The sequence below is a fragment of the Ictidomys tridecemlineatus genome, chromosome 6, assembly GCF_052094955.1.
Source record: "Ictidomys tridecemlineatus isolate mIctTri1 chromosome 6, mIctTri1.hap1, whole genome shotgun sequence".
In the NCBI taxonomy this organism is placed as follows: domain Eukaryota; kingdom Metazoa; phylum Chordata; class Mammalia; order Rodentia; family Sciuridae; genus Ictidomys; species Ictidomys tridecemlineatus.
In genome coordinates, this window is record NC_135482.1 from 173251481 (window position 1) to 173279210 (window position 27730).

Consider the following 27730-nt stretch of genomic DNA (forward strand, 5'->3'; position numbering starts at 1 on the left):
TGAACCAGCCACGGTTCACTTCATAGCCTTTTCCTATCAGGTGTCTCTGTACCTTTGAGAGGAAAGATGGTCATGCAGGAGGGGTCACAGGCAGCTAGAGGTCTAGGGAGAGTCCTGTGGAGGTTTCATTTGAGAAACACCAGAGAACTTGGGTTCAAAGACTCAACCGAACAACATACCAAGCAGTAACGCTTCCCCTAACGTTATGTAGGCCTTACGTTCAGTTTCCTAGAAGTTTCCATGTGTAACCAGAAAGTTGTATTATAGAGAAACTCATCTGAGAAATCACTTTTAAATTCGGACTTTTTAGTGGTCTCCCCGAATTCCAAGTGTGACCCACATAGGTCAGACTTCAGCCATCTAGAAAGAGCCAAGTTATACTGCCCCCCAGAGATCTCTGAGTAAACGGGTTTCACCTGGCAGTGCCATGGAGTTCATAGGAGATTATCTGATCTTTAAATATTATCACCAACCTTGTTTAAGATGCTGTTTTAATGTCTTTTCATTACTACAACAGTTGGATGTTGTGGTTAAGGAGATGGGGTGGGGTCTGAAGATCTGAGGTTGGATTAACAACCTGTGGGCCTTACTTATCCTCTAAACTCCGTTACCCCTTAGGAAAGATGGGGATAATTAATAACAAACCACCTCAGAGAACTGAAAGGTGAGGGCATAAAATACTCAGGAATAGCTTGTTATTGCTATTATTAGAATTTCTTTTAACATCATTATTATTGGCCTTAGAGAAGATTAATATCTCTTATAACATTGAGGAGCAGAAACTAAGTCCCACATATCTTCCTGGGGCAGTAACGCTTCCCCTAACATCACGTAGGCCTTACGTTCAGTTTCCTGGAAGCTTCCATGTGTAACCAGAAAGTTGTATTATAGAAAACAGGGGGAAAAATTATAAAGAGTAATTGCCCTTGTCTCCTAAAAAAACAAAAAGCTTAACATTATGCATAATAGGCAATTTAGAGGAAAACTTGTAATTGAATGGTGGTGTGGCTGTAAAAACAACCAAGTTAAAACAACAATAACATCAACAAAACAACCAACCATTAGACTTCACACGTCTTGAGACTACAAGTGCTTTTGATTAAGAGAATATGTTTATGCACAACCAACGGAAGGCTTTGAATGCCATCAGCAGTGAAAATTTATACACTTCTGGTCTGAGTAATTAGAATTTTAAAAGGGAATTTTAGAACCAAACCACTACAGTTAGGATCTTTCTTCTTCACTGGACTAGGGCAGGATGCTGAGGGATCTGCTGCCCTGTCCCAAGGTGATGGTGTCCAGTAAGTCTGAGGACACATGGTTCTGAATATTGACCTTTCACCTCAACCGACTCCCCCTTGAGGGGGAGGGGCCAGTCAGGGGCCCAGAGATGTGCACAGTCTTGAAGACACACATCACTCTGGTCATGTTGACTATGTGCTTGGGTCTCTGAACTTCTGGGGGAAGACTGTGCCCCTGTGATGCCTACCTCAGACTGTCCCTAGAGAAAAAGAGATGTCACTCCATGACTTCCTGACGAGGTTTCTAGTAAGAACTGATGAGCAATAGTTAAAACCCTCAGAGCTCTGTGGAAGGACTTGTAGAAACTGATAAAACTATTTCCCTTTTATCCCATTTAGTCGGTAAAACGAGTGTCCATAAGCAAAACAATATATGCTGATGTTTTTTTACCCAAAACATTCAGGGAAAAAAACTCAAGCTCAAGAGGATGATACAGAAAGGGTTTCAGAGAAGTCGAAGGTGCCAGCAGGTCAGATGCCGCGCAGGATTCTATGATACGGAACGTGAAGGTAGATCCAAGCCCATTACACTCTTTGGCACTTTTGCTTCTACACTAGAAACACTTGAGTTAACCTGTCCTATTTGCAGCTGGCTTTGCTCATGTCAGCGGAGCCTATTTCTCTGCCAAATTTAACAGTCCCAAGTACAAATCCATTATCTGAACAGTGGAGGGGAATGTTCAATTAAATTTGGCTACAAAGTTCATCTTCATTTTAATCGGATAAAGAGCAGCTTCTCTCAACCTTCACTCCTTTTGTTTCTGTGGTTCGTTCTATTTTGTTGGTATTTTCCATTTCCTGGGTCTCAATTTACCCCTCCATGCTACTGTGGACACCAAGTGGACGTTCAGTACATGAGAACAAATCCTTTGCTGCCTCTTTGGGGACCTTGTCCCACAGCCAGCTCCTCACATCCCTTGTATTCCATCTCCCGTTCTCTCCTGTCTATTTTCCCAGCTACCAACATCCTTAAATCCAGCTCTCCTTGGTGCCTCCCTGGCTCCATAGCTAACTCTGGCTGCTGTTTCTTTTCTACCCTCTTTCTACCCTCTATCCAGTCGTCCAATCAGTGGTCTCCCTCTGACTTCCCTTCTTCCCTCAACCACTGCATCTAGCTTTTCTCTCTCTTTACACTAAAAATAGAGACCCTATAGACCCCAGTCATCTTCCAAATGGCACATCTGGCGGCCATTCTTCAGTACTTTTTTCCCTGGAGTTTCACCGCATTCAACACTTTTGACCACTCCCTTCTTTCCACTAGAATCACCCCATCTCCCACCAAGATTCCTGCTCCTCTGCACATTCTTTCTCTGTGACCTTCACAGGTTAGTGTTCCAGTTCAGATAAAGGTGTCTCCCAAAAGCTCATGACAATGCCTGAGAGTTTAGAGTGAAATGATTGGGTGATGAGAACCTTAGCCTGAGAAGTGAACCAATCCATGATGGGATTGACTGAATAGTAACTGTAGGCAGGCCAGGTGTGGCTGGAGGAGGATGGTCTCTGGGAGTATGCCTTTGGGGTATATAATGTGTCCTTATTTGAGCTGAGCTCTGTTTCCTGGTGCCAAGTCCCCAGCTGCTTTCTTCCACCACACCCTTCCTTCTGCCATGATGTTCTGCTTCACCTCAAGCCCTGAGAAATGGAACCCGCTCTCTATGGACTGAGACCTCTTTAACTGTGAGCCCCAAATAAGCTTTTCCTCCTCTAACTGTTCTTGTCAGGCCTTTTTGGCCATTCTTTGAAAGTACATCAAAGAATCTCTTATTTGTTAAAAAATGATGTCCCTGTAAATGGTGAAAAGAAACACACAAGCAGAAAGAATTCCAATGACATTATCTTGGGGAATAGCCTTTGCCTGGTTTTATATTCCCCAAAGAGGAAAGTCTGATAATCTTATAATGTCACTGGACATAAAAATTATGGTCTTACACACGGGCGGATGAAATACTACTTTATGTGAGTTGAAAAGTCCTTTGTTTTTTTCTTTTTCTTTACTCCAGAATACTTTTCACAAGATATATGTGCTATACAGTTCAATCAGACTCTGGGGCTTTACTAAATTACACTAAGTAGCTGAAAAGATCCATTTAAGAGCACAAAAGAAACATTTTTCATCTATGATTCTAAGGATATTTATAATGAGGAAAACAAACTTTGGGTTGGACTGTTCACAGAAAAAAAAAAGTTGTTTTTTTTTTTTTTTTTGAGTTTTTGAGCTCATCTAAAAGACTACTACATCCAGCCACTAAATGGAACCTTCCAATGGTTATCTCTGGTTTTAGCCATTAGCAATGTTTTGTTTCTGGGTTAGGGTGAGCTTCCGTGTTTCTGGTGAATATTTTTATAGATTAAATAAGGGAGGTACCAGGCTAAGCTGCCTGGCTAAGAAACAGCTATTTTCAAAGATATTTATTTATTTATAGCTTGGAAATAAGGTAGTATTTTATCAAGTGTGATATAAACACTCCCCTTCTGGCCAGCACTGTTTCTTAGGCTCCTCTCTGGACAACTGGATTTTGATTGCTATCACTATACTCACAAGGAAGCTAAATCTAGAATTTATTTTTATTCTCTTTATATTTTCCTTACTAGGTTTGTTGAACTAATAGAAGCCTCTATTTCAAGAGGGGTTTGACCAGAAAGACTAGCTGTTTGTCCTTCTGGGAAATTGACTTGAGGTCATAGCAAGGGGAGAAATGAAGGTGGTGCTTCTGCTGTTTACACATCCTTCGTCAACAGACATGTAATGTTTGCTTAGTGTAGGATGACAGGCACATATGATGTGCCAGCTTGCCAACCCGGGCATGATGAAATATTATAGGAAATATACTATGGCAAAGGTTAATGAGTGGTTATAAAGCAATGAATAAGATTAATTATAGTCAATTTTATGACAATCCACCAAATAAAGATCCAAACTTAGAGGCAGTAATTCTGTTATTCAGTATAGCAGAAGTTCCGAATTCACAAATTCCTTAAATATTAGAAACGGTCCTAGGTAAAAGCACTCAATATTTGCTGGTATCTAGAAGTCTGCAGACCAGACAGGAACCTCAGGGGTGAAAGGCAAGACTTTGGCTGCATGTTTAATCTCTATATGGTCCAGAGGTGACAGACAGCTTTTTTATATACTTTATTTTGTCTTATTATTTTAGTACTGGGATAGAAACCAGGGCCTGTGCATGCTAGGCAAGCAAGCACTCTACCACTTACCTATATCCCTAGCCAAAAAGGTCTTTAATAACTTCAAATAGAGTGTTACCTAACCTGGGTCTGCTACCTCTTGTCCTATATGATCTAAGAGATGCTGGTGTGTGCTTCCCACTTGCAAAAGCTTTGCTTACTTAGAGCCACAATTAAATTCATCAGAGATGCTGCAACCGCTTGTCTTATGTAGTTTGTTGATGGTGGGCCACCAGTTTCACTCTTTGGCACAGGGTCCTACTTAATATCAGGTGAATTGCAGAACTGTCCTGCTGCGAGCTCTAACATCAGCATCCAAGAGGAGCAACCACCTAAGACCAGGGCCAGGGGCAGAGGTATGTTAACAGGCATTACTGTCCGAACCTGGAACAACATTAGCATGATGTAAGGCTGTCATTGGTTAATTGCTCAGTCTTTCAGTGCTGGTATCAGCTGGCTTTGACTGGTGTTCATACAGGTTCAGTCTTAAGTCATTCAAGCTGTGTGTTGCAATAGAATTTGGCATTCTAGAAATTCTAGATTCTTCAAAGCTTTTGCCCCCCCAACCCCGAATAATAGCTTGTGTTACTTCTACTTTACTTTTAGTCTTATTTTAAAACAGAAATTCCCTTCATTGTTTCTTTCATGTCAGCTAGATGACATTGTGTTATTTTTAAACCTCCACTCCAGCATGACATAGCACCTTTAAGAATTATTACCTGTTCTCCATCCCCCACCTGTGCTCCAAACTCAGCACCGGGACAGTATCTAAATGACCCTGCCTGGTCTTGTCCATGAGGCATTTTGCAAGCAGGGTTATCCAGGCCCAAACAATCACAATAATGAAAACCCCATTTCTGTAGCATATTTCTTCATAAAAGTGCTTTTAAATTCCTGAATATCAGAAGATGAGCATTTCTCTCCCTCTCTCTCTCTTTCTTTCTTTCTATCTACCTACCTACCTACCTACCTACTTATCTCAATCTGCTGAAGAACAAGAAGAAAACTATGTGTGTTGTCTTTGGAAATCATGTAGATCTTTCCCCTTGTCCAGGTTTCAAAGTCAAAAGAGAACAAATTACTCTCTTTCTCTTCTTTGTCAGGAGAGTTAGAATTTCTTCTTTCCACTAACATTTTATGTTCAGATTATTGATTCAGATGGGATTCCTGGCCTAATCCCCAGTTTGGCTCCCACTGCAGCTCCATGCAGGAACAGTGGAAGATTAAACCAAAGTAGATTCAATAAGCCATGACTTACAAAATCATCAGTGCAAGAGTTAATGGTTCCATTTGTTAGATATATGAGACATAAAACTGGCTGCCTGGCTGCTATCATTTTATAGATGTGAAAACAATGATGGATCACATCTAAGTGATTTTGCAAGAAGTACAGGCTGGTGGAAAGCCTGGGATGAAAAGTCGCATTTCTTGCATATCAAACAAGTTACAGGAAGGAGGATAGACAAAAGAGGCAATCTGAGAAGAATTGAAAAGTCTTGAAATTTTCTGAACTTTCCTTACTTAGTTTCACATTTTGGGACAGCTGACCTCTCAGTGTGGCCTAGAAATCTGCTATTGCTACTTGTCTTTGAGACCCCTAACCTTAAGAACTTTTGAAATCTCCCCTTTAAATGCCAGTGAAAATTGTCAAAGTTGGACTCACCTCAAATGCTGGTTTCCCTGCTTGGATCCTCATTTTTTATACCTCAGTGAGCCTCAGATACTTTGCTGGAAATAGTTAGGTGGAGGTGCTGCCCTCCTTGTGTATTTTTGTTTGTTTCTGTCACATCCTAAAGCACAAGCACCCAGAGGGCCCCAACTGAGCCTGCTACCAGCTATACCTCTGTTGGTGACATGGCTGAGCTCAGGCAAGCATCCAACAGTATTGGTGAATGCCATGGCAGACAGCCAATTGTCCTGCTCAAGCCTCTCTGCTGTTGGAGTGAACACAAAGACGGGAAGCACCAGGTTGACTTTGAAGGAAATATACCAGAAGATTGGGTTACTTGATCCCAGCTCCCTAATGAGGATGATGGTGGTGGTGGTGATGAGGAAGATGACTGAGCACCTTGCATGTGCTCAGGAGCACACTGGGCACTCCACACACATTCCCTCTGAACGCTCAGTCACCCTGTGAACTAGGTACTGTTCCTTCCATTCTGCAAATAAGAAAAAAGGGAAGCTACTGGTGCTCAATGCCCGAGACACTAAAGAGAATCAGGATTCAAATCTGGATCAGTCTCAAAAAAAATTTTTTTTTGTCTTAAGCCTTATTTATTCTTGTTCATTCAATCCACAAAGTCAAAACTGATGAAAGCTTTTGCATTTTGAAAAGCTGAAGTCTTATTCTTGAAGAGTTTATTAAGAAGCTAATGGCCTGTGACTACAGTGACTGATGCTATTAAATAGAGACTTGCTGATAATGGCTGTATTCTGAGAGATTGGGTCTGACCGCTAAGAGTCAACCTGACTCTCCATTTTTTGCTGGAGTGAGCTTGTGGGGCAGGTGGCCATATCAAGTACTGAAGTATCCTTAGATGCCTCCAAGACAGGAGGCTGTGAATCTATGTCTCATGTACTCAGCACATTGTAGGGCATTCAGCTGCTAAGTACAAAGGATAGAACAAAATCCTTATTGGTACAGAGATATAGAGATTGGCAAGATGACCTTTGGAAACACATGGGTTAATACAAAGACATTCTTTTCATGTTGCTATATTAATGTTTCATTCATTCAATCATAAAAAAAATTTTCATTCTTTTTTCAAAAAAATTTACTATGTACTGTATGATTGTCCCAAACGTGGAAACATGGTGTGTGTGAGCATGCATGCATGTGTATGTGTGTGGCAAGATGCAGCAGACACAAGTATTGTCCCCAAATAATTTATAAGATAATACTGTATTTTTTTTTACTTAAAAAATTATTGCCCCCAACCCCAAAATACATTTTATACTATGGTCTAGTTTACAAATATTTAACTAAAATTTTCATAAAACAATATTTACCCTAAAAATCTATAATGTCCTCTGCTATTTTCGGTCCTAGTCTATTCTAATTACTCTAATTCAATGAACACAGAATAGTTTGCTTGAGAGAATGATATGGTTGTTCTGACGAAGGAGAGATTTAAAGGCATATGGGAGTTTGAGTAGATATGGGCAAGACTCGAGAGACCAGGGAAGAAATTTTAAAAAATTTTTAAAAAAGAAGAAATTAACACCAAAAACTTTTACAGACAAGGAAGTATGTCAGGTAGGCTGAGCAGCTAAGAAGCATTCTAGGGAGAGGGTTTGGCACACATAAATGCATGATGGCAGGCAAGAAACATGGTCCATGGAGGATGTACGCTAGGCTGTGTCCAAAAGTGAAAACATGTGAAATAAAGGTTTCTAACAAAAAATGTAAGGAACAGGATTGTACTAGGATTTATTAGATGGAATCAGAGGGTGAATTGGTTACAAACCACGCACTGTTCCTTTTATTAACCCCGGGGACATCCCATCTTGTCTCAGAGGACCACCCTGGCTTTATCTGCATGAGGAGTAAGATCAATAATTCTGCAGAAGTGTAGGCAGGATGATGGATTAGGCAAAAATAAGGAAGAGCAGGAAGGTAAAGTGGCAGCCCAGGAGCAGGGCTGTTTTCCTCACCATCCTGAAGGTGTTTTTGTGATCTATATGGAGAAAGCTGTGGGCCTTGAGGGCTGGGATGTTGGACAAATCAGATGTTTTACAAAAACAGTGATCTAGTAGGGAAAAAAAAAGTCTACACACTGGTCTAGGAAGATGAAAAACTATTCCAGTGGGTTCTAGGTTAAAACAACCAAACAAACAAATAAACAAGTCACACCTAAGAATTTGAAACCACAAACCAAAGTTTTATGTGAGCTGGGGGCTTACACTTGTATTATCTGCTAGTATAGAACTTTCTAAGCCAAAAAAGCAATATGTATCTGGCTCTAGATAGCAATAACTTTAGGGCCACAAAAAGGAGCAAAAGCAGAAAAAAAGATGGAGAAAGACTCCTATATAATGACTGCAAGTGAAACTCAGAAATATAAGCTCCACTAAAAAATTGGTATGGAAATTTTGCAACGTACATAAAAAACAATCTACCACTACCAAAAGTTATCAGATACAACAGACAGAAGTTATAGGCCCCAAACACTGATATAATACAACAATAATCTAAAAGAAGACAGAAAAATGTATGTTTAGGTGATTGAAGACATAAAATAAAGTTGTAGACTTAAGAAAGAAAAAAATAAAATGGGAGGAAAAACATGCCAAAGACATCTTAAAAGAGGCCCAAACAGTACCCCTAGGAATGAAAAATGAGGTTGTCAAAATTAAAATTCTCCATGGGAATGATAGCAACAAGTAAGAAATGGCTCAAGAGAGCATTATGAATTGAAAGATAGAACTGAAAAAAATTACTTGGAACACCATAGATAAAAGAAGAAGCATAGCATGAAAAGGTTCAAAATACATCTAATAGGAGTGCCAGAAAGAGAGAATGTGGTAATGGATAAATGGCAATATTAACATAATTAATAATTAAGAATTTTCTAGAATTGATGGAAGATGTAAATCCTCAATTCCAACTCAAGAAATAAAAACAAATTCCCATCCAAATGCAGTGTAGTGAAAGACTGGAACACTAAACACAAGGAATAAAACCATAAAAACAGAGAAAGATATCATCTGTGAACAAGTAATAAATCAACTGCAGTCTTTTCAATGGCAATGATAGAAGTAACACAGTATAATATAGCTTCAAAAGTCTAGAAGGAGAATGAATGTGAACCTAGAATTCCATTCCCAGAGGACCACTGCTGATAAACTGAGCGGGAAACAGGACATTGAGATGAACAAGATTGAGTTATTTATCACCCACTGAGTCTTTCTGTATTTTTTATTTTGAAATAAAAATAACTTTAAACAGGCATAAATAACTAATTTAGCTTGTTTAGAATATTTTGCTTGGGAAAGGTAAAATATTGGTGACGGAGCAAGAGCAAAGGATATCAAATATCCCCAAGAGGCAAGAAGAAAAGAAGAAAATGAAAAAGAAAATTATTGACTTACTCATAAATATTAATGAATGACCTTAATGTCTTCTGGGTACAAAGAACAATATGGCTGAACAAGTAAAAGATGTTCACAAATACATTTATTTAAAAAAAAAATCTAAAATTTTCTTTTGCTAGGATATTTTTCTTTGTCATCCCCCCTCCCCCAATCAAAGTTAGCTATTTGGGTAACTTTATTTATTTGACATAAATAAAACTTTAATGTAATGTAATGTAGAACCTATTATACACAGTCTTTTAAACTGGTATGGGATTCTTAGTCATGTAAAATTGAAAAATACAGATTCCTATATAGTATTCCAAATAATAAAGCTATACTTCCAAATTTTTGAAAATGATATTTGCCACTTAAAGTTTTAGTTATGTTAAGGTTAATGGAATACAATTTTGTGATTTGATACAAACACATAGGAGTTCAGAGTTCTAATGGATTCAACATCTTTCTTTCTTCCTTTTTTTCTGGGGGGGGGGTACTAGGGATTGAACCCAGGGGCACTTAACAATTGAGCCACAGCCCCAACCGTATTTATATTTTATTTAGAGACAGGGTCTTGCTAAGTTGCTTAGGGCCTCACTAAGTTGCTGAGGCTGGCTTTGAATTTGAGATCCTCCTGCCTCAGCCTCCCATACTGCTGGGATTATAGGCGTGTACCATGTTGCCCAGCTATTCAGTCTTTCTAAATGAGGTGAACTCAACAAGATAAATAGAAGAATACTTTCATTAGAATTCCCCTATTAGAGTATGTACTCTACATAACAGAAAAAATAATACCTCTTGGGATGGTGGTGTAGCTCAATGGTAGAACACTCGCCTATCACTATCATGCATAAGACCCTGGGTTTCATCTCCAGCACCGCATAAAACAACAGTAGCAACAAAACAAACAACAAATAAAAACAAAGAATCCTTCCTGCTGTGACTGCAGAACAAAAATGCCAAGTGCACATTTATACTTTTCGGATCAAATAACAAGATACAGATTCCATTATGGTTACTCTCCTACAAGGAAGCAAATATAAGGACAAAAAATTACTAAGCAATTTTCAACAGACAAGAAATGGATAGGGCACAGAAGTTTATATCTGTGCCAAAATACACAAGGGGAATACATAGCTTCTTTCCATAAAAAGCAACAATACCAAAAATTGATTGCATATATTTCTTCAGGTAAAAACTCCAAGCCATCAGCACCTACCAGCTCTCCGACTAGGCACCCAAGGACACCTGGCTGATGAAGAGGTCTTAATTCCGTCCCCTTGCGTTTTTCTCATTTGGGAATACTTAAGTTACCTCTAATTGGAAGAAGCCTGGGGCACATCTGAGTTTCTCAGGCCTAATGCTTACTCAGAGAAGAAAAGAGGCCATGTAGACAAATTCAGAGCTGAGTAAAGAAGAAAAAGTTAAACCCAGTCTATGTCACATCAGGAATCCTTAAAGGACAGTGTTTGAACTATTGTTCTGGAAATATGGATGGCTCAAAAAAAAAAAAATAATCTCAGCTTTTGAACAACTTCTCGTTCCTCGGGAAAAGTCACCAGGATGCTCAGTTTCTGAGACCCTTAACTTGCCATTTTCACCCTTCTCTGATGTTGAGCGAAATTAATCCTCATGGTGCCTTCCTCCCTGGGCTCCTCCACATGCTGTGGACCCAAGGCAACTTTCCTCCCTCCACCGGGGAGGAGTCCCGGCTTCCTAGGCAGCCAAATGTTCTGTGGATCAACCCTGTTCGGGGCAACAGGAATTTGGGAACTTGACTTGGCTAACTCAAATCACAGAAGAGCTTTGTGTTGGTCTCAAAGGCGAGTGAAGATATCTTTATGTGAAGATGTTCCTGCAGAGACTGGCAACAGAGTGTACTTACTGCAGGTCAGAGTTAAGCTCTGACTTCACCCATCCATAAGGTGTGACCTTAAGCAATTACTTAACCCTCTCTGTGCCAACTTTTCCCATATGTAAATGGCAAAAGACCTCAGGTCATTGTAAAGATAATAAGTGAAGCACAACCTGGCACACAGTGAGTACAACATAAATATTAGTTACTACTAGTAGTTAGAGTAGTAGAAACATAAAAACACAAGAGGCTTACAAAAAGGTGCTGCTTTTTAAGTAATTTAAATTGTAAAAACAAGAAATGTCTCCATAATAATAGAAATTCAATAAATGATTAGAATTTTATGAAAAGAATGTATAAAAATGAGCTCCAGTGATCTAATAAAAACTTTAAAGTGCAAAATTTATAATTTTCAGGTAAACACACTTCACACATGAACTTGAATTTTGACTACCAAACTGTAAACGGTGATTCTTACAAGTCATTTTTAACAAATGATGTTGTGCTTCATCTATTACCTATTTCCAGAGATGATGCTGTGGGCTGAATAATATTGCTCTTGATCATTTTAAGCTATGATTCTGCAGAACAAACTCAGAGTATCTCCTCATGGCTCCAGTATCCTCACAGGAGGCACAAAGCCCTTCATAGGAACAGCTGCGTCACTAGGAATTCCTTTCCTTCTCTCCTATTGTGTGTTGCCCCGCCAAGGTCAGAAAACAAGTAATCTGAATCTACCAATTGCACTTTCTTCCTTCCTGAGTGTCCTTTCATGATTTCGCAGTCCTCAGAGCCCTGTTAAAGCAATTAACATAAGGCTGACCCAGGCCTTATTTTCCAACAGAAGCATCTGCAAAGACACTGACGCCCAAGGACATCATCTGTCCAATAAGGAACCCAAAGGTGAGTGAGTCAAGAATTTCCTATCTTCCAACTATCAGAAACTGAAGTGAGGTTTCACAACTGCTTGACAATACACAAACTCTGACAGTACAGTTCGGAGAAACTTATGTTCTCAAGCTGGAAGCCCAGATAGCCACTTGAAAAGCAATGATTTTTCCTCCTCATTTATTTTAAAAATATGGTGAGGGTCTGGGGTCATAGCTCAGTGGTAGAGCACTTGCCTTGCATGTGTGAGGCATTGAGTTTGATTCTCAGTACTGCATATAAATAAAATAAAGGCACATTGACAACAACGACAAAAATTTTAAAAAGCATGGTGAAAATTTTTGCCTTCAGCATATAAACATAACAGAGACTCTGAACACAGTTTTCTATAATTAATACTCTTCTTAGATTATGTTTATTAGTCCTGAAGGCAGCAGTGAAGTGGGCTACTGAATTGGATTTACTGAAGATCCCTTTAAAAATTCTCTACACTCAAATTTTTTTCCTTTAACCCATTAAGTCCCAAAGTCTTCAGTTCCGTGAGTGTTTCAACAAAATTGACACAGGTGCATTAAAATAGGTTGGAAATCATAACCTAGAGCTTATGTATCTTTTATAATCCTTTATGTATATTTTTAAGTATATATGGAAGTGTATATATACAAATTTTTCAAACGCTTTAATCCTTCACCTATTATTTTTCTTAAAAGAATAGAATTATAAAAATATAATATTTATTTCAAAGTAACCATGTGTGTGGTATTTGTTGCTCAGTTTAAGTTTTTATGTGTTCTACATCTTGGACAATGGAACAAAACGAGTTAAATTAGGAAAACTAACTAATATTTTGAAAATTACCCATATCACCTGTGATTAAAAGGGGGGAAAACCCAGTTTTTTAAAGTAAAAGGATATGAATCATATTAAAAATGTAGCACTTAATGTTATAACTTATTAGAACACAAATCTATTCTTTGCCAGAATGGCAAAATCTGGTAAACAGCCATCCTTCCTTATCTGTGGGGGCGGGGGCGGGGGGGATTGGTCCAGGATCCCCTTTGGATATAAAAATCTGCAGATGTTCAAGTTCCCTGTATAAAATGATGTACTATTTGCATCTAATCTGGACATATCATCCTATATACTTTAAATAATCTCTAGATGACGTACAATACCTAATATAATGCAAATGATACGTAATTAGTTGTTAAACTGCATCGTTCGTGGCCAGCAAGATATTAAGCACATTCAGTACAGATGCAATTTTTCCCCCCAAGCCTCTGATCTGAGTCTGGTTAAATCCTGGATGTGGAACCCGCAGACACAGAGGACTGACTACATCCGTATACAGATGCAGTTTAAAAGAGGCAGGTTTTATGGCACAGACTCACCAGTGGCTCTGCCATAATGATGCGGATTTTGCGTTCGGCCTGAGTGGTAAAGTTGACAAACAAGCTCTTGAGGACATATTCTCCTGGTTTGCTGTCGGGGTCCACGTTGATGGGTAACATGGTTGGCGGCCCTTTCTCCCTGTGTGTGCCTGAAGCAGGTGGAACCGGAGGCTTGATGTAGCCGTTGCCAACTGGAGAAGCTGAAAAACAGAATGGATGTTCTTACCAGCTGAAAATAATATCATAAATATTCAGGCGGGGTGTGTACAATCATAAATATAAGGATATGAATCATATTAAAAATGTAGCACTTAATATTACAACTTGGCGCTGTTAGTTAGAAATGGTGATAAAATTTACTTTTATGATATCAGGCTTGCATTACCACAGATTTGACAATCTAAAAAATTCTTTTGGTGACCCCACAGATACAGCTGATGAATTCTGTAATCTATAAGATGCTTTTGGTTTCTTTTTTAGAAGCCAGGAAAATGGACTGAGAAAATTTATATGGGAGAAAAAGTGATTTCTTGTCCAAGTTTTTCTAATGGCAGGAGCTCTCTGACTTCTGTGCTTTAGCAGAATAATGGAAAAGATTTGGGGGTCATAGCTTCTAGAAGACTCCAAGATCCAGTTGGCTATTGCTCTCAAAAGGGAGGTACCTTTAGAAAGCCACAGGCAGTGCTGTTCATGCCATCCGAGGGTAAATTTAAATTTTCACTCCCACCACCCTTGGCTCAAGTTGGGATGCCTTGCTTAGGGGTGTGTGTGTGTATGTTCGGGGTGAGGGGGAAATAAATATATATTATATAAACACATCCATATGAAAAACATAGATATTCATGTTTTGTCATATATACATACATGTATCTGTTTTCATATATATATGAAATTTATTTTTTTAACAGTGCTGGGCCTGCAGAATACCAGGCAAGCACTCTACCACTGAGCCGCAACCCCAACACTGGTCCTTTATAAAATGTGTGAATTCCCTACTTGGATCAGATCTTGAACAAGGGCAGCTATCAGGGCTCCTAGTGAGTCGTAGTCTCTGCTCAGAATGCAGATTTCATGTCTCTGTTCTTTATGTTCAATTCTAGCATGCACCCAGACAAATACTTTTGATGAAGTTAGGCATCAATATCCAATGAGAGAAATGTAAGAACAAATGTGCTTAGGATAGACATTAGGAATGCTAAGGACAGGATAATGACAAAGTAGACGTTCAAAGGCAGCATACAGTTTCAGATGACTGGGTACAGAGATGAAGGAAAAGAGTCGTGAAAAAAGTGAATTTCCAGTTTGGAGGTGGGTTTAATTATCAACAGAATGGTGGTGTCATTGATAATGAAGAAGAAAACAAGATCCTACATGAAAGCTCAATATTCATAACTACAAACAAATGCAAGTGTTTTCTGCTTTGGATCCAAAGCCCAATTCTGAGAAAGCCACACAAATGTTTTATTTTATTGAATTTACAAGCATATATCCAATTGCACATTGATGATTCTCCCTCATCTTTCCTACCCCATCTGCTCCAATTCATTTTTCCTGTTCAGGGGTCCCTTATATCTCAGGAGGTCTTCCAGATCTTAACTACTACCACACCATAAGAACATGGCTTCTCAAGATAGAATGATAAAATAAAATGTGTTGTAAAGTATTTCTTTTCACCTCCCCATTCCTTTTTAGCCATGCCCTCGTCTCAGCCTTTGGAAATCCATGTCAAGATTATAACAGCAGCTGACTTTATCTCATCTGCTTTCTATACCCAACCAGTCTCTTTCTTACATGGTTTCGTCACAACTTTTATCTTCTTACAACTTTCAGTAGCTCCCAGTTATCCTCATCAAGCCTCAAACACACTGGCCTCAAGTCCTTTAGTAGTTTGCCTCCCTGCATCAAAGACCCACTGAAACCCTGATTGTCCCTGGAGCACACTATTTTTATGTACATTTTCCCTTCTTTCTTTCCTACTTTCCATCCCTCTCTGCCCATCTAATCTTCTTCTTTTACAATTGGTCAAGTGGTTTGCCTAGGATTGGCCCTATAATTGAGTCATATAATCTTTTTAGCTGTATCCCTGAAAATTCCCTAACAAGACAGCTTGCCAGATGTAATATGCTGTCCTTCAGTGTCCATGGGGGATTGAATCCAGGATGCCCTGGTGACACCAGAATCTAAGAGGGATCAACTCCCTTATGTAAAACATGCAGTATTTATATAAAACCTGGGCACATTCTCCCAAATGCTTTAAATCAGCTCTGGGTGAATTAAAATACTTACTGCAATGTAAATGCTATGAAAGCGTTGCTACATGGTACAATGACAAGAAACAGAAAGCTGCATGTACTCAGTAGAGATGTAATATTTTTAATCCAAGATTGGCTGAACCCACAGATGTGGAACCTTTGGATGTAGAGAGCTGTTTTTGCACAGATAATTCTCAATAAATCTTAAATCACTAACTAAACATAGCTTCTTACTTCATTTGTGTATGTCTAAGAGTGATTCATGGGGTGGGAGATACATTAGGAGAATCAGTAATGTCACAGTCTGTAAAGAACAGGGCATACTATTTGTGACATAAGAGTCATTAAAAGCACCACAAGCAGCTTATGGAAAGATACTATTTATTCTAAAGGGGCCTATGTGAAGTCAGGTGACAAAAATAAAGTGCTGCCCACTTTTCTCCCTTGCCTCCCACTCTCAATGCAGGGACCCTGTGGAAGCAGGACGCCCCTCCATCTCCAAATTACAGAGGTACATCATAGCCCCATAAGCATCTTCCTATATGCCGGGCATCGTGCCACAGAACTGGAGACTGGAACATAAACCTAAAATGTCTATTTGGAGTACAACTTCTTACTATCTTTGGTTTTCCACCGAGTTGAAACCACTTCTAGATGGCAGCAATAATTGAGTTGATGTAAAATACAATTGGGAGACCCGATCCATAATTACAAGACTCCTGGGACAAAATGTCATAACTCTAGTGAGGATTTTCATGACAGTGACCTCTGGCAGTCCTCCTGCAAAGCCATATTTTGAACCTGATAGCTGAAGTTCAGACACAAGAATACCTTTCAGATAAATCTTCCATATAAAAGGCCAAAGTACCCATTCATTGCTATCATAAAAAATATTATCCACCTGTATTTCAAAGCCAGATGTCTTTGTGAGTACAAAAGTCTGTGCGCATAGACCCCGAGTGAGCTGGAACTATCCCAGTGCAGCTGGGTCTCAAGCCAGGCACAGCAGAATCAAAATGATGGCACCTTTCCCTCTGAGTCCCACGCAGATGGGCTTGGGAAGATGGAGACACAGAGAGTGTGATGGAGTGAGAGTCCTTGAACTGCATCCACTCCCAAGTTTCAGTAACCCCTCTTCCTCTCACCACAATTAATTCCTGATAAATCCTACCCTTAGTCGGCATAATTTTCAAAAGGAAACATGACATGGTACCTGTCAATAACTTACTTATTTGGTGACGATCTATCTGAGAACTAGGAAATTCAGGTTCCCTGATCATCAAAACTGAGCCACAAAGTCCACCCTCGTCTAAACACCACCATTAGGAAAAAAAAAAAAAAACCCAAATCATTAGACTCTCCCTTGGGACCTCTAACTCCAATCATTTGTCTAATTTCTAAGGTCACAATAGTCTGGAAGCAGAAAATTATAAGGGAAGGGTGTAACTTCCTACAGGTAGAAACTCAAGCAACCCAAGAAGGAAAAGATGAAAAGGAAATGTCATCATCCAGAAAGTCACCAGAGGAAATTGCCCGAACCTGACGGCCCCACGGGTTTGGATGGCTGCTGGCTCCATCAGGCACACGGCCATGATTAATATTCATGATGGATGGTGACTCTGAGTCCCTGTACAGACAGGTAAGGCTAAGGAGGGGGAAAGATAAAAGTACAAAAGGTATAAACTTACTGTCCCCAGGAATCCAGCTCTCAAGAATTCAACCTCTTTCTTCCTAGATCCAAATTTTAACAAAAATTTATTTTTGATTGAAAAATAAAACCAAATAATATAAGACACGGATGCAGGAACAGCCATACTTCTGCTCCACTTTTGAGCTTTGCAAATGCAGGCTGTGATGGTTGGAGTCTGCTCCTCTCTACCTGGGATGCTGTCCTTCCTTTCAGCCCCACTTGGCAAGCAAACCCTCCCAGCTTCAGGGTCGGGGTCAATATTTCCACCTCCACCTGCCATTTTAGGGTCTCTGGTTTCCATAGTCACCCTACTGTTCCAAGAGGACAGGGTCAGTTTCCTGTACCACAGGGTCTCTTGAAATGTGGATCCCTCACAATCAAAGTGTCCTGGCAGGTCATCTACATCACACCTTCTCTTTCCAAAAATTTGTTGAAGGAACAGTTTTTAATTTGTTGTTTTAAAAACCTCTCCCACTTAAATTTATTGCACATGAGGATTTTTATCTATTTTATTTCTGTTTAATTGGGATAAAGTACACATAACAAAATTCATCATCTTAGCCATATTGAAGGGTGCAGCTCAAAAGCATCCATGCAATGAATTTTTTAGCTTTGACTCCATCTCACTTCATTCCCATTTCTTTCTTCATTCCATGTTTCAATTTTCACCTAACAGCTCAAGATGCCTAGAAATGAATGTTCCTGGTATGGGGCTGAGGTGGGTGGAAAGGAAGGACACAATTCTCACACATTAATTAGGTCTCTAGTTACGTACCCCTTTCAAAATTTCCTTTCTCTGTTTTCTTATGTACATTTTAATCTTGGACTTTCTCTCCATTGCATTCTGTTGTTTTGTTAATCTTCTTCTTCATTTTTTTTATTAATATCTTTTATTATTTTTATTCCAAATTCTGTTCCCACTTGTCTTTTTCTGAATTGTTTTAGATGTTTTCCCTCTTTCACTGAGTTTCCACATTTTCTATCAAGCAGGATCTACTCCTTTATCTACACAAAATTGGTTTAGGCTCCATTTTTTTCCTCTTTATTAGCTCTATTTTTGGCCACAGGTGATGACCTCTGAACGTGACTCCATTTCCCCCCAATTTCACTGATTAAATGCTTCACTTGCAGGCAGCCTGCTCTCAGGTCCCTGGTTCAATTTCCCTAAGTTACCCCCATTTCCAGGAATGTCTAACCTTCTGATCTCAGCACCAAGAAAAATTCCCCTCCATAACTTGTAGTTCAGTTACATTTTCATCATGACACTGGACAGAAAGAAAATGCCAACCTGGGTATCCTCCTACAAGAGCCCCAGAGGATAAAGGTGGCAGTGGATATGACAGGAAAGCCACTGGTTTTCTTGGTCAGATTTTCAGAAAAGTATTTCCATCTCTTACTAGAGGGTATCATTCTTCTCACGCCCTCATTTCTAACACTATTTACTTACTGAGTACCGAGGTGTCAGGCACTGTTCTAGGTGCTGGGAAAACGGCAGCCAATAGAGCCTGTTACACTGCCCAGAGGCAGGGCAGTGACCAGCCGATGCCTATGTATGCACACACACACACTGTGTCAGATTGCAAAAGTTCTAAAAGAAAAATTAAACAGAATAAGTGGCTAGAGGAACCTGCTCTTCCATACCTGCCTGAGGGCTTTCCGATGCTGTGATCTGGGGTTGCCACAGAGGGGAATGGAAGCTCAAAATATTCTTGAATGCAAAGAAACCCACTGGGCTGGTGCAGGTCTGCTCTTCTGATCCACCCCCTTTGGCCTGACCCCTGTCTGTGTCCAGTGTGGGTGGAGATGGGCATTTCAGCCAGCCTGTGATGGGCATGAATCAAAATGCCCAACAGACACATGGCTTCCACATCTCCCTTCACCAAGTAAGTGCCTTAGAAAAGAGGTACTTTTACCTGTTTCCACCAGTTTGCAAAGACAGATAAGCCCACGCCCCGTTGTTCAAAATGCCCAATGCTGTCTCTGATGCTCCCCTTACTGGAATCTGACTGAACATTTGGAAGAGAAGATGGTTTCCTTTATTTATTTATTTTTCATTTTAAAAATGCCTCCAACATAGTATGCGGTAGGTCTTCTTCCTAGAAATTTGGATCTGATTAAGCAAATTTTCTTTCCAGAGAACAATGTAAACTTGCCTTTCAACAAAGGAGTAAATTTATGAGATTTCTTTACTTACAGTTGGATATAAAATTATTCTTTCTGCCAGTTCTAAGTACCTTGTTCGTTTTGCAGGTGCTGAGGGTGAACCCTATTTGTTATTGATAACTGGGATCTTTCCTTCGAATCACTTTCTCTCCCAAGTCCCTCTTTTCCTGTAAGACTGATTTTATTTACTGGTATTACAGGAACATTTCATAAAACATAATAAACCAAGGATGACGCAGCTACCATGAGAACATGTCACACTGTGTATACAACAATAACAAATGGTCCACTAATGTATTTATGAGCGTGCTTAAGAAATGGCATGCTAAAAGGTACTGCAAATACTCAAAATGACTAGAAACCTACAAAGTCATGTGAAGTCAATTAGGATAAAAAGAAAACAGTCTCCACACACGATAGGAAGAGTTATTTTCCTCGGAACAGTTGTATTAAGAAATGAAAAATGTTGGGATAAGAAGAAACAATTAGTTTGAGCATCAGAAAAAGGTTGCTTAACAAAGTGACGGATGACTTGTAAATTATTTTCTTAATTTAGAGTAGGCCAAGGAAAGAATAAAGTCAGGTAAAAAAATAACCAGAAATAATTTTGGCTCTAGAAGAAAAATATATCCAAAGGCACATTAAGTTCTGTTTTAATTAGTTTCCATAAAATTCTGATAATGTACAATGAAACTCTGTTTTTATGGATTAAATACACACCTCCTTTCTCTCTTACACTATTTAATTCTCCTACAATTCTCAAATTGTGTAGTTTTAGGATCCACAAGACATCTCCAGAAAAACTGGTATCTTTAGTCTTCAATATAATCCTAATTTGACATTCCCTAACAATTTGCTTTTTAAAGGTGAGATCATATAGGTTCAGAGGGCTTAATGACTTTCCCAAGGTCACAAAGCAATCAACTCAGGATCCAAGCCTGTGTCTGCATGACAACGTATCTTGTAAACATTCCACATTATCCAATCTTTTCTGAAAAAAAAATGTATTTATTTTATTATGATAAGACCACTAAACATGAGGTCTGCTCTCTTATTTTAGGTATAAGATACATAATTATTGACTATAGGCACAATATTGTGCAGCAGATCATCAGAGCTTATTCAGCTTGCTTAACTAACAATATCATAGCCACTGATTAGCAACTGCCCATTTTCTTTCCCTGCTGGTCTCAAAATAAAAAAAGGGCTGAGGATGTGGCTCAGAATTCCCTCCCCCAACCCCCAGGTTCATTCCCGGTACTGCCAAGCACCATCCTATTCTTGGGTTCTATGATTTGCCTGGTTTAGGTAACTTATGAGTAGAATCATACAATATTTATCCTTCTGTAGCTGGTTAATTTCTCTGAGCTTAATGTCTTCAGGGTTCATTCATATTGCTGCAAATTGTAGAATTTCCTTCTTTTTAAAGGCTGAGTAATATTCCATTGTATACATATACTCCATTTTTGTTATTCATTCATTTCACTGGTATAGTGGCATCAGGCAAGATTTCTACCTTGTTTTTGTCCCATCAGCTGCTTATGATGAAGATTGAATAAAATAAAATAAGTCCCCTCATCCTTGTGATTTGCTCTGGCATAAGCTACTTTTGTGACTTCAAAGAAGGATTAAAAAATAAGTGTGGGGGGTGGGGAGTGTAACTCAGTGGAAGAGTGCTTGGGTGGCAAGCGTGAGGCCCTGGTTTCCGTCTCCTGCACCACTGGAGACTTTTCTAGAAAGACTAGCATATCTTTAAGCCACGAAGGTCCTTCCCTTCCCACCAAGCTGTCTGACCTCTTTAATTAAAATGACCATGTATCCTACGGTGGTGCCTGCTCGTATGCCCAGCAACTCGGAGCAGACGCAGGAAGATGGCAAGTTTGAGGCCAGTCTTACAAATTCAGCGAGACCCTGTTTCAAAATTTAAAAATAATAATAAAATAAAATAAAAAGGGGCCGAGGATGTAGCTCAGGGGTATAATGATCCTGGGTTCAGTCCCCAGTACTGGGGTACTACCCAATAAATAAAACAAATGGCACATGTTAGCAACTGCAGGGACTTTGGCAAAGACCACTGTACAAATGAGGACCAAACATGGAGGATCCAGAAAAGCACCTGGAATCTGATCGACCACATACCTTAGAAAAGCCCACACCCTGTTCTTCCCTAGGTACTCTGGAGAGAGAACCTGTGTGCCTGCTGTCCTCGCGAGAAGCAGGTGTGCTGGAAGGCCCAGGCCTTGTTGACTTTCATCTCTCTAAAAACCACTGCTATCTTGGGTCTCCCCAAGAATTGAAGAGAATTAAGCAGCTCAGTAAAGACAAAGTTAGCATCAAGTCTCTGCCCTGTTTGCTTTTCTCCTTTCCTTTGCCTCCTAGTATTTTATCTTAGAGAAATGACAGTAACACTTCAGTGATTTCTTTTCTAAGTGTCTGTCATCTGCTAAGATGCAATTACACGGACTTTCCCCCGATTTTCAAAGTAGGTACTGTCATCAGAGCCTGAAAGAATGTCTGCCAAGATCTGTAAGCAAAGGAAGATGAGGTTACATTGACATTTCAAGGTCCTTTCTCATGAAAAGGAGATCGGATAACCTGCTAGAGGCAGGATAATCCTGAATTTCAACTTCCTTTTTTCTCCCCCACAGAACTGACAAACTGCTCTCATTCATGTGTCCCTCCTCTCCTGTGTGTCTCTTATTTTCTTCTTTATATTTCCTTTTTCTACTTGTTCATTTTATGCAGCTAAATCTCATTAACTTGAGGACTCCATGAACTCAGAATTTATGAATACTGTTGGAAAAGGTCTTGAGTTTTTGAATGTTAACCTTTTTTTTTTGGTATTTATTTTTTAGATGTGGTTGCACACAGTACCTTTATTTTATTTATTTATTTTTTTTATGCGGTGCTGAGGATCGAACCCAGGGCCTCACAGGTGCCAGGCAAGCACTCTACCGCTGAGCCACAATCCCAGCTCTTGGAATGTTAACTTTTAAAAGAAAGTTTGCTGACTTCCAATGAGACCCGCTGGTGTTCAGAATCTTTAGCACATTGGATTTGCCTGAAAGGTGGGTCCCTGGTTCAGGATGAGGGCCTGGATGGGCCTGGAGACTCTAACCAACTCCTGGCAATGCCAGGGTTCTCACACTGACCCCAGATGTAAACAAATAGGAAAGCTCAGAAATCCAGTTAGTAAAATTGTTTTCAATTTCATTTGTCTGCACAAAACTGATGTTTTGTTCTCTAATGAAGTTAATGAAAAAGAGCACTGAACTAGGAGCCAAATGTGCTTCGGGGTCCTTGACGGTGATTCTTTTTTTGGGATTCTTTATGTCACACTTACCTGGCTGGTATTCTTTAGGAGGCTGAGGTAGATTATGCTTTTCAGCTCCAAGATTCCATGACTGTATAAAAACAGGCACTTTTGAAAATGTATCACCGACTCTAAACTTCCATGACTTGAACATTCACCTTCCCTTGAATTAATACACATTAGTGAGGTTCTGTCATTCATCCTTTCTACAGAGAAAAGCCTTACAAATCCCAGCCTTTCCAGTTCTACCTCCACTTCTCTGGTGCCATTTACCATTTAAGACTGGAAACCCCCTCAGTGCAGGCTGTATGTATTCCTGACTATAAACTCAAGACTCATTTTAACATTAAATTGTCTTTAAAAAGATATCAAATATGGAGTGCCGGCATTTCAAAATCCCTGTCCTTAGACTGTCTCTCTTCTGGCCACTGAATAGACAGACATCGAGGAATAGGTAGCAGCTGACCTAGGTCTTAAGGGACAGGTAGATTCTGCTGGATGGAGATGGGAAAGGGGCAGCCGAGGCAGAGGGAAGAGCAGGTACATGGTGGCATCTGTTAAGTCTGTCCCACCCTTCCTCTAACCGCCTTCTCACCAACCTCCCCATCTTAGCATATATGCTCAGACTAACTTTGCCAAGAAACTGGGGTGTCCTTATGAACAGGACTATGTCTTGTCTTTATCCCAAGCACTCAGCACAGCACCTGGCACCATTAACTGGATAACTGTGCTTCCTTAATACTAATTGAGAAGCATTCAGCCAACCCCTATGTGGTGTTGGTGTGGATGAAATATTAACCCAGGAGGGTTGCAAACACCTGAAGCCCTTAAGTCCTAAGAAATGTAGGTTTTTAATTCTTCGTAGAAGGAAGGTTTTAAATGGCAAGTCAATGAGAGTGGACTTTATTTGGAAGGAACGAGAACCAGAGGGTTTCTAGGAAGAATGATGATCTGATGTTGCTGTGTAAGATGATTTTAAAAACGGGGCTTTTTGGAGGGACAACACAAATTAAAAGATGGCTGCACCTACCATGAGAGGAAGAAGGAGGTGGGAGGCTGGAAGGTGCCGGCTGGAACAGAAAGAAGACCCTACGTCTCACACAAATGGATGTGCGATTCTCCCTCATCCACTTTCCAACAAAGAAGACACGCATGACTTATTCCCTGACATGATGTTAAAATGATTAAGGTGTTTAAGACACTGTTTTAGATTACTGATAAGAGGAGCTTTCTCAAAACTCCCTATACGTTGGCAGGATATTGGTAGAATCCTTGTACTCAAACACTCAAAACTGTTGGCCATGTACCCCTGGGGATGACAGCAAAGCTTTCAGTCCCCTAGGGAAAGAAGGGGATGCCTTTGGCATTAGGGAAGGGAGGGGTCTATATATGGCACCTTGTGTGCACACTCATCAAGCTTTCAAAACGTGAGAGCTGACATCCTCGCACAAGAATCAATGGGAACGGTTAAATGTCACCACCAGGAAGCAAGAGACAGTTCAGAATTAAGTTCATTCTATAAAAAAATGGCACTGATTTTTACAAAATTAATGGAAAAGATAAAAAGGGAGAGGATGATTTAAGGACGCTCAGGAGACCAAAAATCAAATGTAGTGTGTGGGCCTGATTTGACTCCTGGTTCCAGCAAACCAGTTGTTAGAAGACATATTTTATGAGAATAAAAAAATTTGAATGTGTATTGGATGTTAGATGATATATTAAATTTATTGGCTGTGATAATAGCATTGTGGGTAGGTAAGAAAATATATTTTCTGGAATGCATATACTTATTCCAGGGGATTCAATGAAATGATGTTTATATTTGATACAAAATACTTTAGTGGAGAGAATAAAAAGGTATCAGTAAACCGAATATGACTAAATCTTGAAAACTGTTGGAGAGACTATATTTTTCTCTTGTGTTTGAAAAGTTTCATAAGAAAATACTATGTCCATGTACAAATATATCAAGATGAAACCTTTGTTATAATTATATATACAATTACAAGGCACTAATTTTAGAAATAATAATAGAAGAGAGATAAGCACATTAAAGCAAGTGTAGGAGGGAGGAGGAGAAGGGGGAAAGGGAAAGGCTCTGGAGAATGAGAGTGATCAAATGATGTCAGAAACATGTATGAATATAGCATCATGAATTGGGATAATTATAATGCGCCAATAAAAATATAAAAATATAAAAAATAATATAAATATAAAATATAAAAATAAAACAAACAAAACAGAAGTACTGTCCCTAACTCAGCAACTAAAGATGAGTTTGTCTTTGCTCTGACCAAGTCACACCTCTCTAAGTCAGGTAAGGGGACAGAAGAGTAAACCCAGGGTTTCTTCCACTATGGCAGACATGCTCACAGGGTCCTGCTCACACGTGGTCAACTCTAGCCATATTTGCTTACACTGATCTTTAATGTTATCAGCATTGGTCAAAAATGTTAGTATTTGGTGGTTTAGGACAGAAGTGTTCAGAGCCAGGTGCTACACTCTAGGCTGGGCACAAGATAACCCGTGAGTGGTTATCTAATTAAAAACAAAACAAAACAAAACAAAAAAAACTTTATTAAGATTTGCTACTGTTAGAAGTGAATTATATAATCTACAAATAACATTATATACATTGGGGAATACAAGCTTGGAACATTTTCACTGATATAAACTTTTACTGAAAAATTGGCCAGATCATAGACCTAAATGAGAAGGCCAAAATCATAATGCTTTTAGAAGAAAACACAAGACAAAATCTTTGTGACCTTAAAGTTAGACTGAGATTTCTTGGACAGGATGCCATAAAACAGCAACTATTTTTAAAGAGATAAGATTTGTTTATAAAAAGTTGTGTATCTTATAAAATCAGTAACGAAGAAAAGCTACTGTAGAACTGCAATTTGAAAAAAAAATAAATTACTATATAGAAAATTGGAAGTGGGGAATGGAAGGAGAGCAGAATAAAACAGACATTATTATTGCTGTATGTATATACGTGACTGCATGACCAAAGTGATTCTGCAACCTGTACACTCAGAAAAATGAGAAATTATACCCCATCTGATTCAAAGGTACGATATGTCAAGATCATTGTACTGCCATGTGTATCTAATTAAAACAAATTTTAAAAAAAGGAAGAAAGAAAAGAAAAAAAATTGGACACCAGCTGTAACCTAGACCAAATCACATGGATTTGAGGGGTCAAGAGCATGAAAGATCTGGGTCCTACATCCCACAGCCAAGCTGAATGTTGGACTGAGCTGCAGGATCCAGAGTGATTATATTTACCACACACATCGCGCACAAGTGCAGGCAGGTATCAGTGACACCGTCATCTTTCATCACATTTGTGTTACTGTACAGTTGGGTCCCTTGGGAAATATTTTTGGTCTCAGAAGGTCAGCTAATCGATGCATTAGACATTGCAGGCTTAACATGTAGAAGGCACTGTGTGCAAAGTTCTGTGGAGACTATAAAGATAGATTTTAAAAGAAGGTTTGAAAGGTTTTTAAAACTTGCTCTATTCAGTCACAAGCTGGCACAGTTTGAATAGTCAAAGGATGAACAGTGAGCTTGAACTGCCAGTGGAAGCACATGAAATTTAGGAGATCATGCATTTATTCATTCATTCATTCACTTGTTCATTTATTCAGTGATCAGCTATCTGCCGCAGGACCACAGGCATGACTCCTGCCCGCAGTGTGGAGGGGAGACAGTTGTTCCATAAAGAACACACAGAAACAGACCTGTACCGGGGGTGGGGGTCTACACAGCCTGCTGCAAGAGAGACAATCTGTGATTGTGGGACATTAGCTCTGGATTCTTTGGGATGGTGACAGTGACACTGAGACCTAGAAATAACTGATGATAGATGCAGTTAGGGAAGGCTTCATGGCAGAAGAGAGGGTGGTGGGAATGATACAAGGGGGAACGGAAACTCCTTGGTGGCTCACCTGCTCACGTCCTTCTAGTTTTATGAGAGGCTGCTCTGGCCAGCCATTCCTTGGTACCTCCCCCTGCTCACAGTCTGACAGGAGGACACATGTGTTGTCTATCCATCTCCACATCTACACTTAGGTGCCACAAGGGCACCTAAGTGCCCTTTTATGTTTTATTCTTCTTGTATCCTCACCTTCTGGCACAGAACTATGCTGAATTCTCAGGACTCAACAAAGGTTAGTTGCACCAAGGAGAAAAGAAGCATGAAGAAGCAGAGGTCATGGGCTGTCTCCAGCTTGGAAGTCCCATATTCAACCCAAGTTCTCATCAGGACTACCAGGAGAGCTGCTTCTCAACCAAGCAGTGCCCTCCACCACACACAGCACCAATATTCCCTTGATATAACATAGAACATTATATCTAGGATATCAGCATGTCACTCTGAGAATAGGACTAATGCTGTACTGGAAATGCCCAGCTTATGGCATATTTAAAGAAGAATTTGTCAAAGTGCAGGTTGTAGCCTGTTACTGAACCATGGGACCAATTTAGTAGACGATGCTCAGTCTGATTTTTATGAAACAGAATAGAGAAGATGAAAAAAGAAAATAGCAGAGTACCAGCATCCTGCATGGTGAGAGAAGCCCTGCTTCACAACACTTTTGTTTTCAGTCTCTGC

The 27730-nt window shown here is 39.6% G+C and overlaps 1 protein-coding gene across 7 annotated transcripts in view; it reads right to left on the reverse strand.

Annotated features, from left to right (window-relative positions):
* The window catches only part of Fry (FRY microtubule binding protein), a 392985-nt gene that overhangs the window by 170823 nt on the left and 194432 nt on the right, over window positions 1-27730 (reverse strand). For all 7 annotated transcript variants that reach the window (XR_013423443.1, XM_078016146.1, XM_021730283.3 and 4 more), the window contains one exon: window positions 13692-13891. Coding sequence is in view for 6 of the 7 variants with exons in the window: in XM_021730283.3 (XP_021585958.2) it covers window positions 13692-13891 (200 nt within the window). In the remaining variant the exon portion in view is untranslated. The remainder of the gene's footprint in view (window positions 1-13691; window positions 13892-27730) is intronic.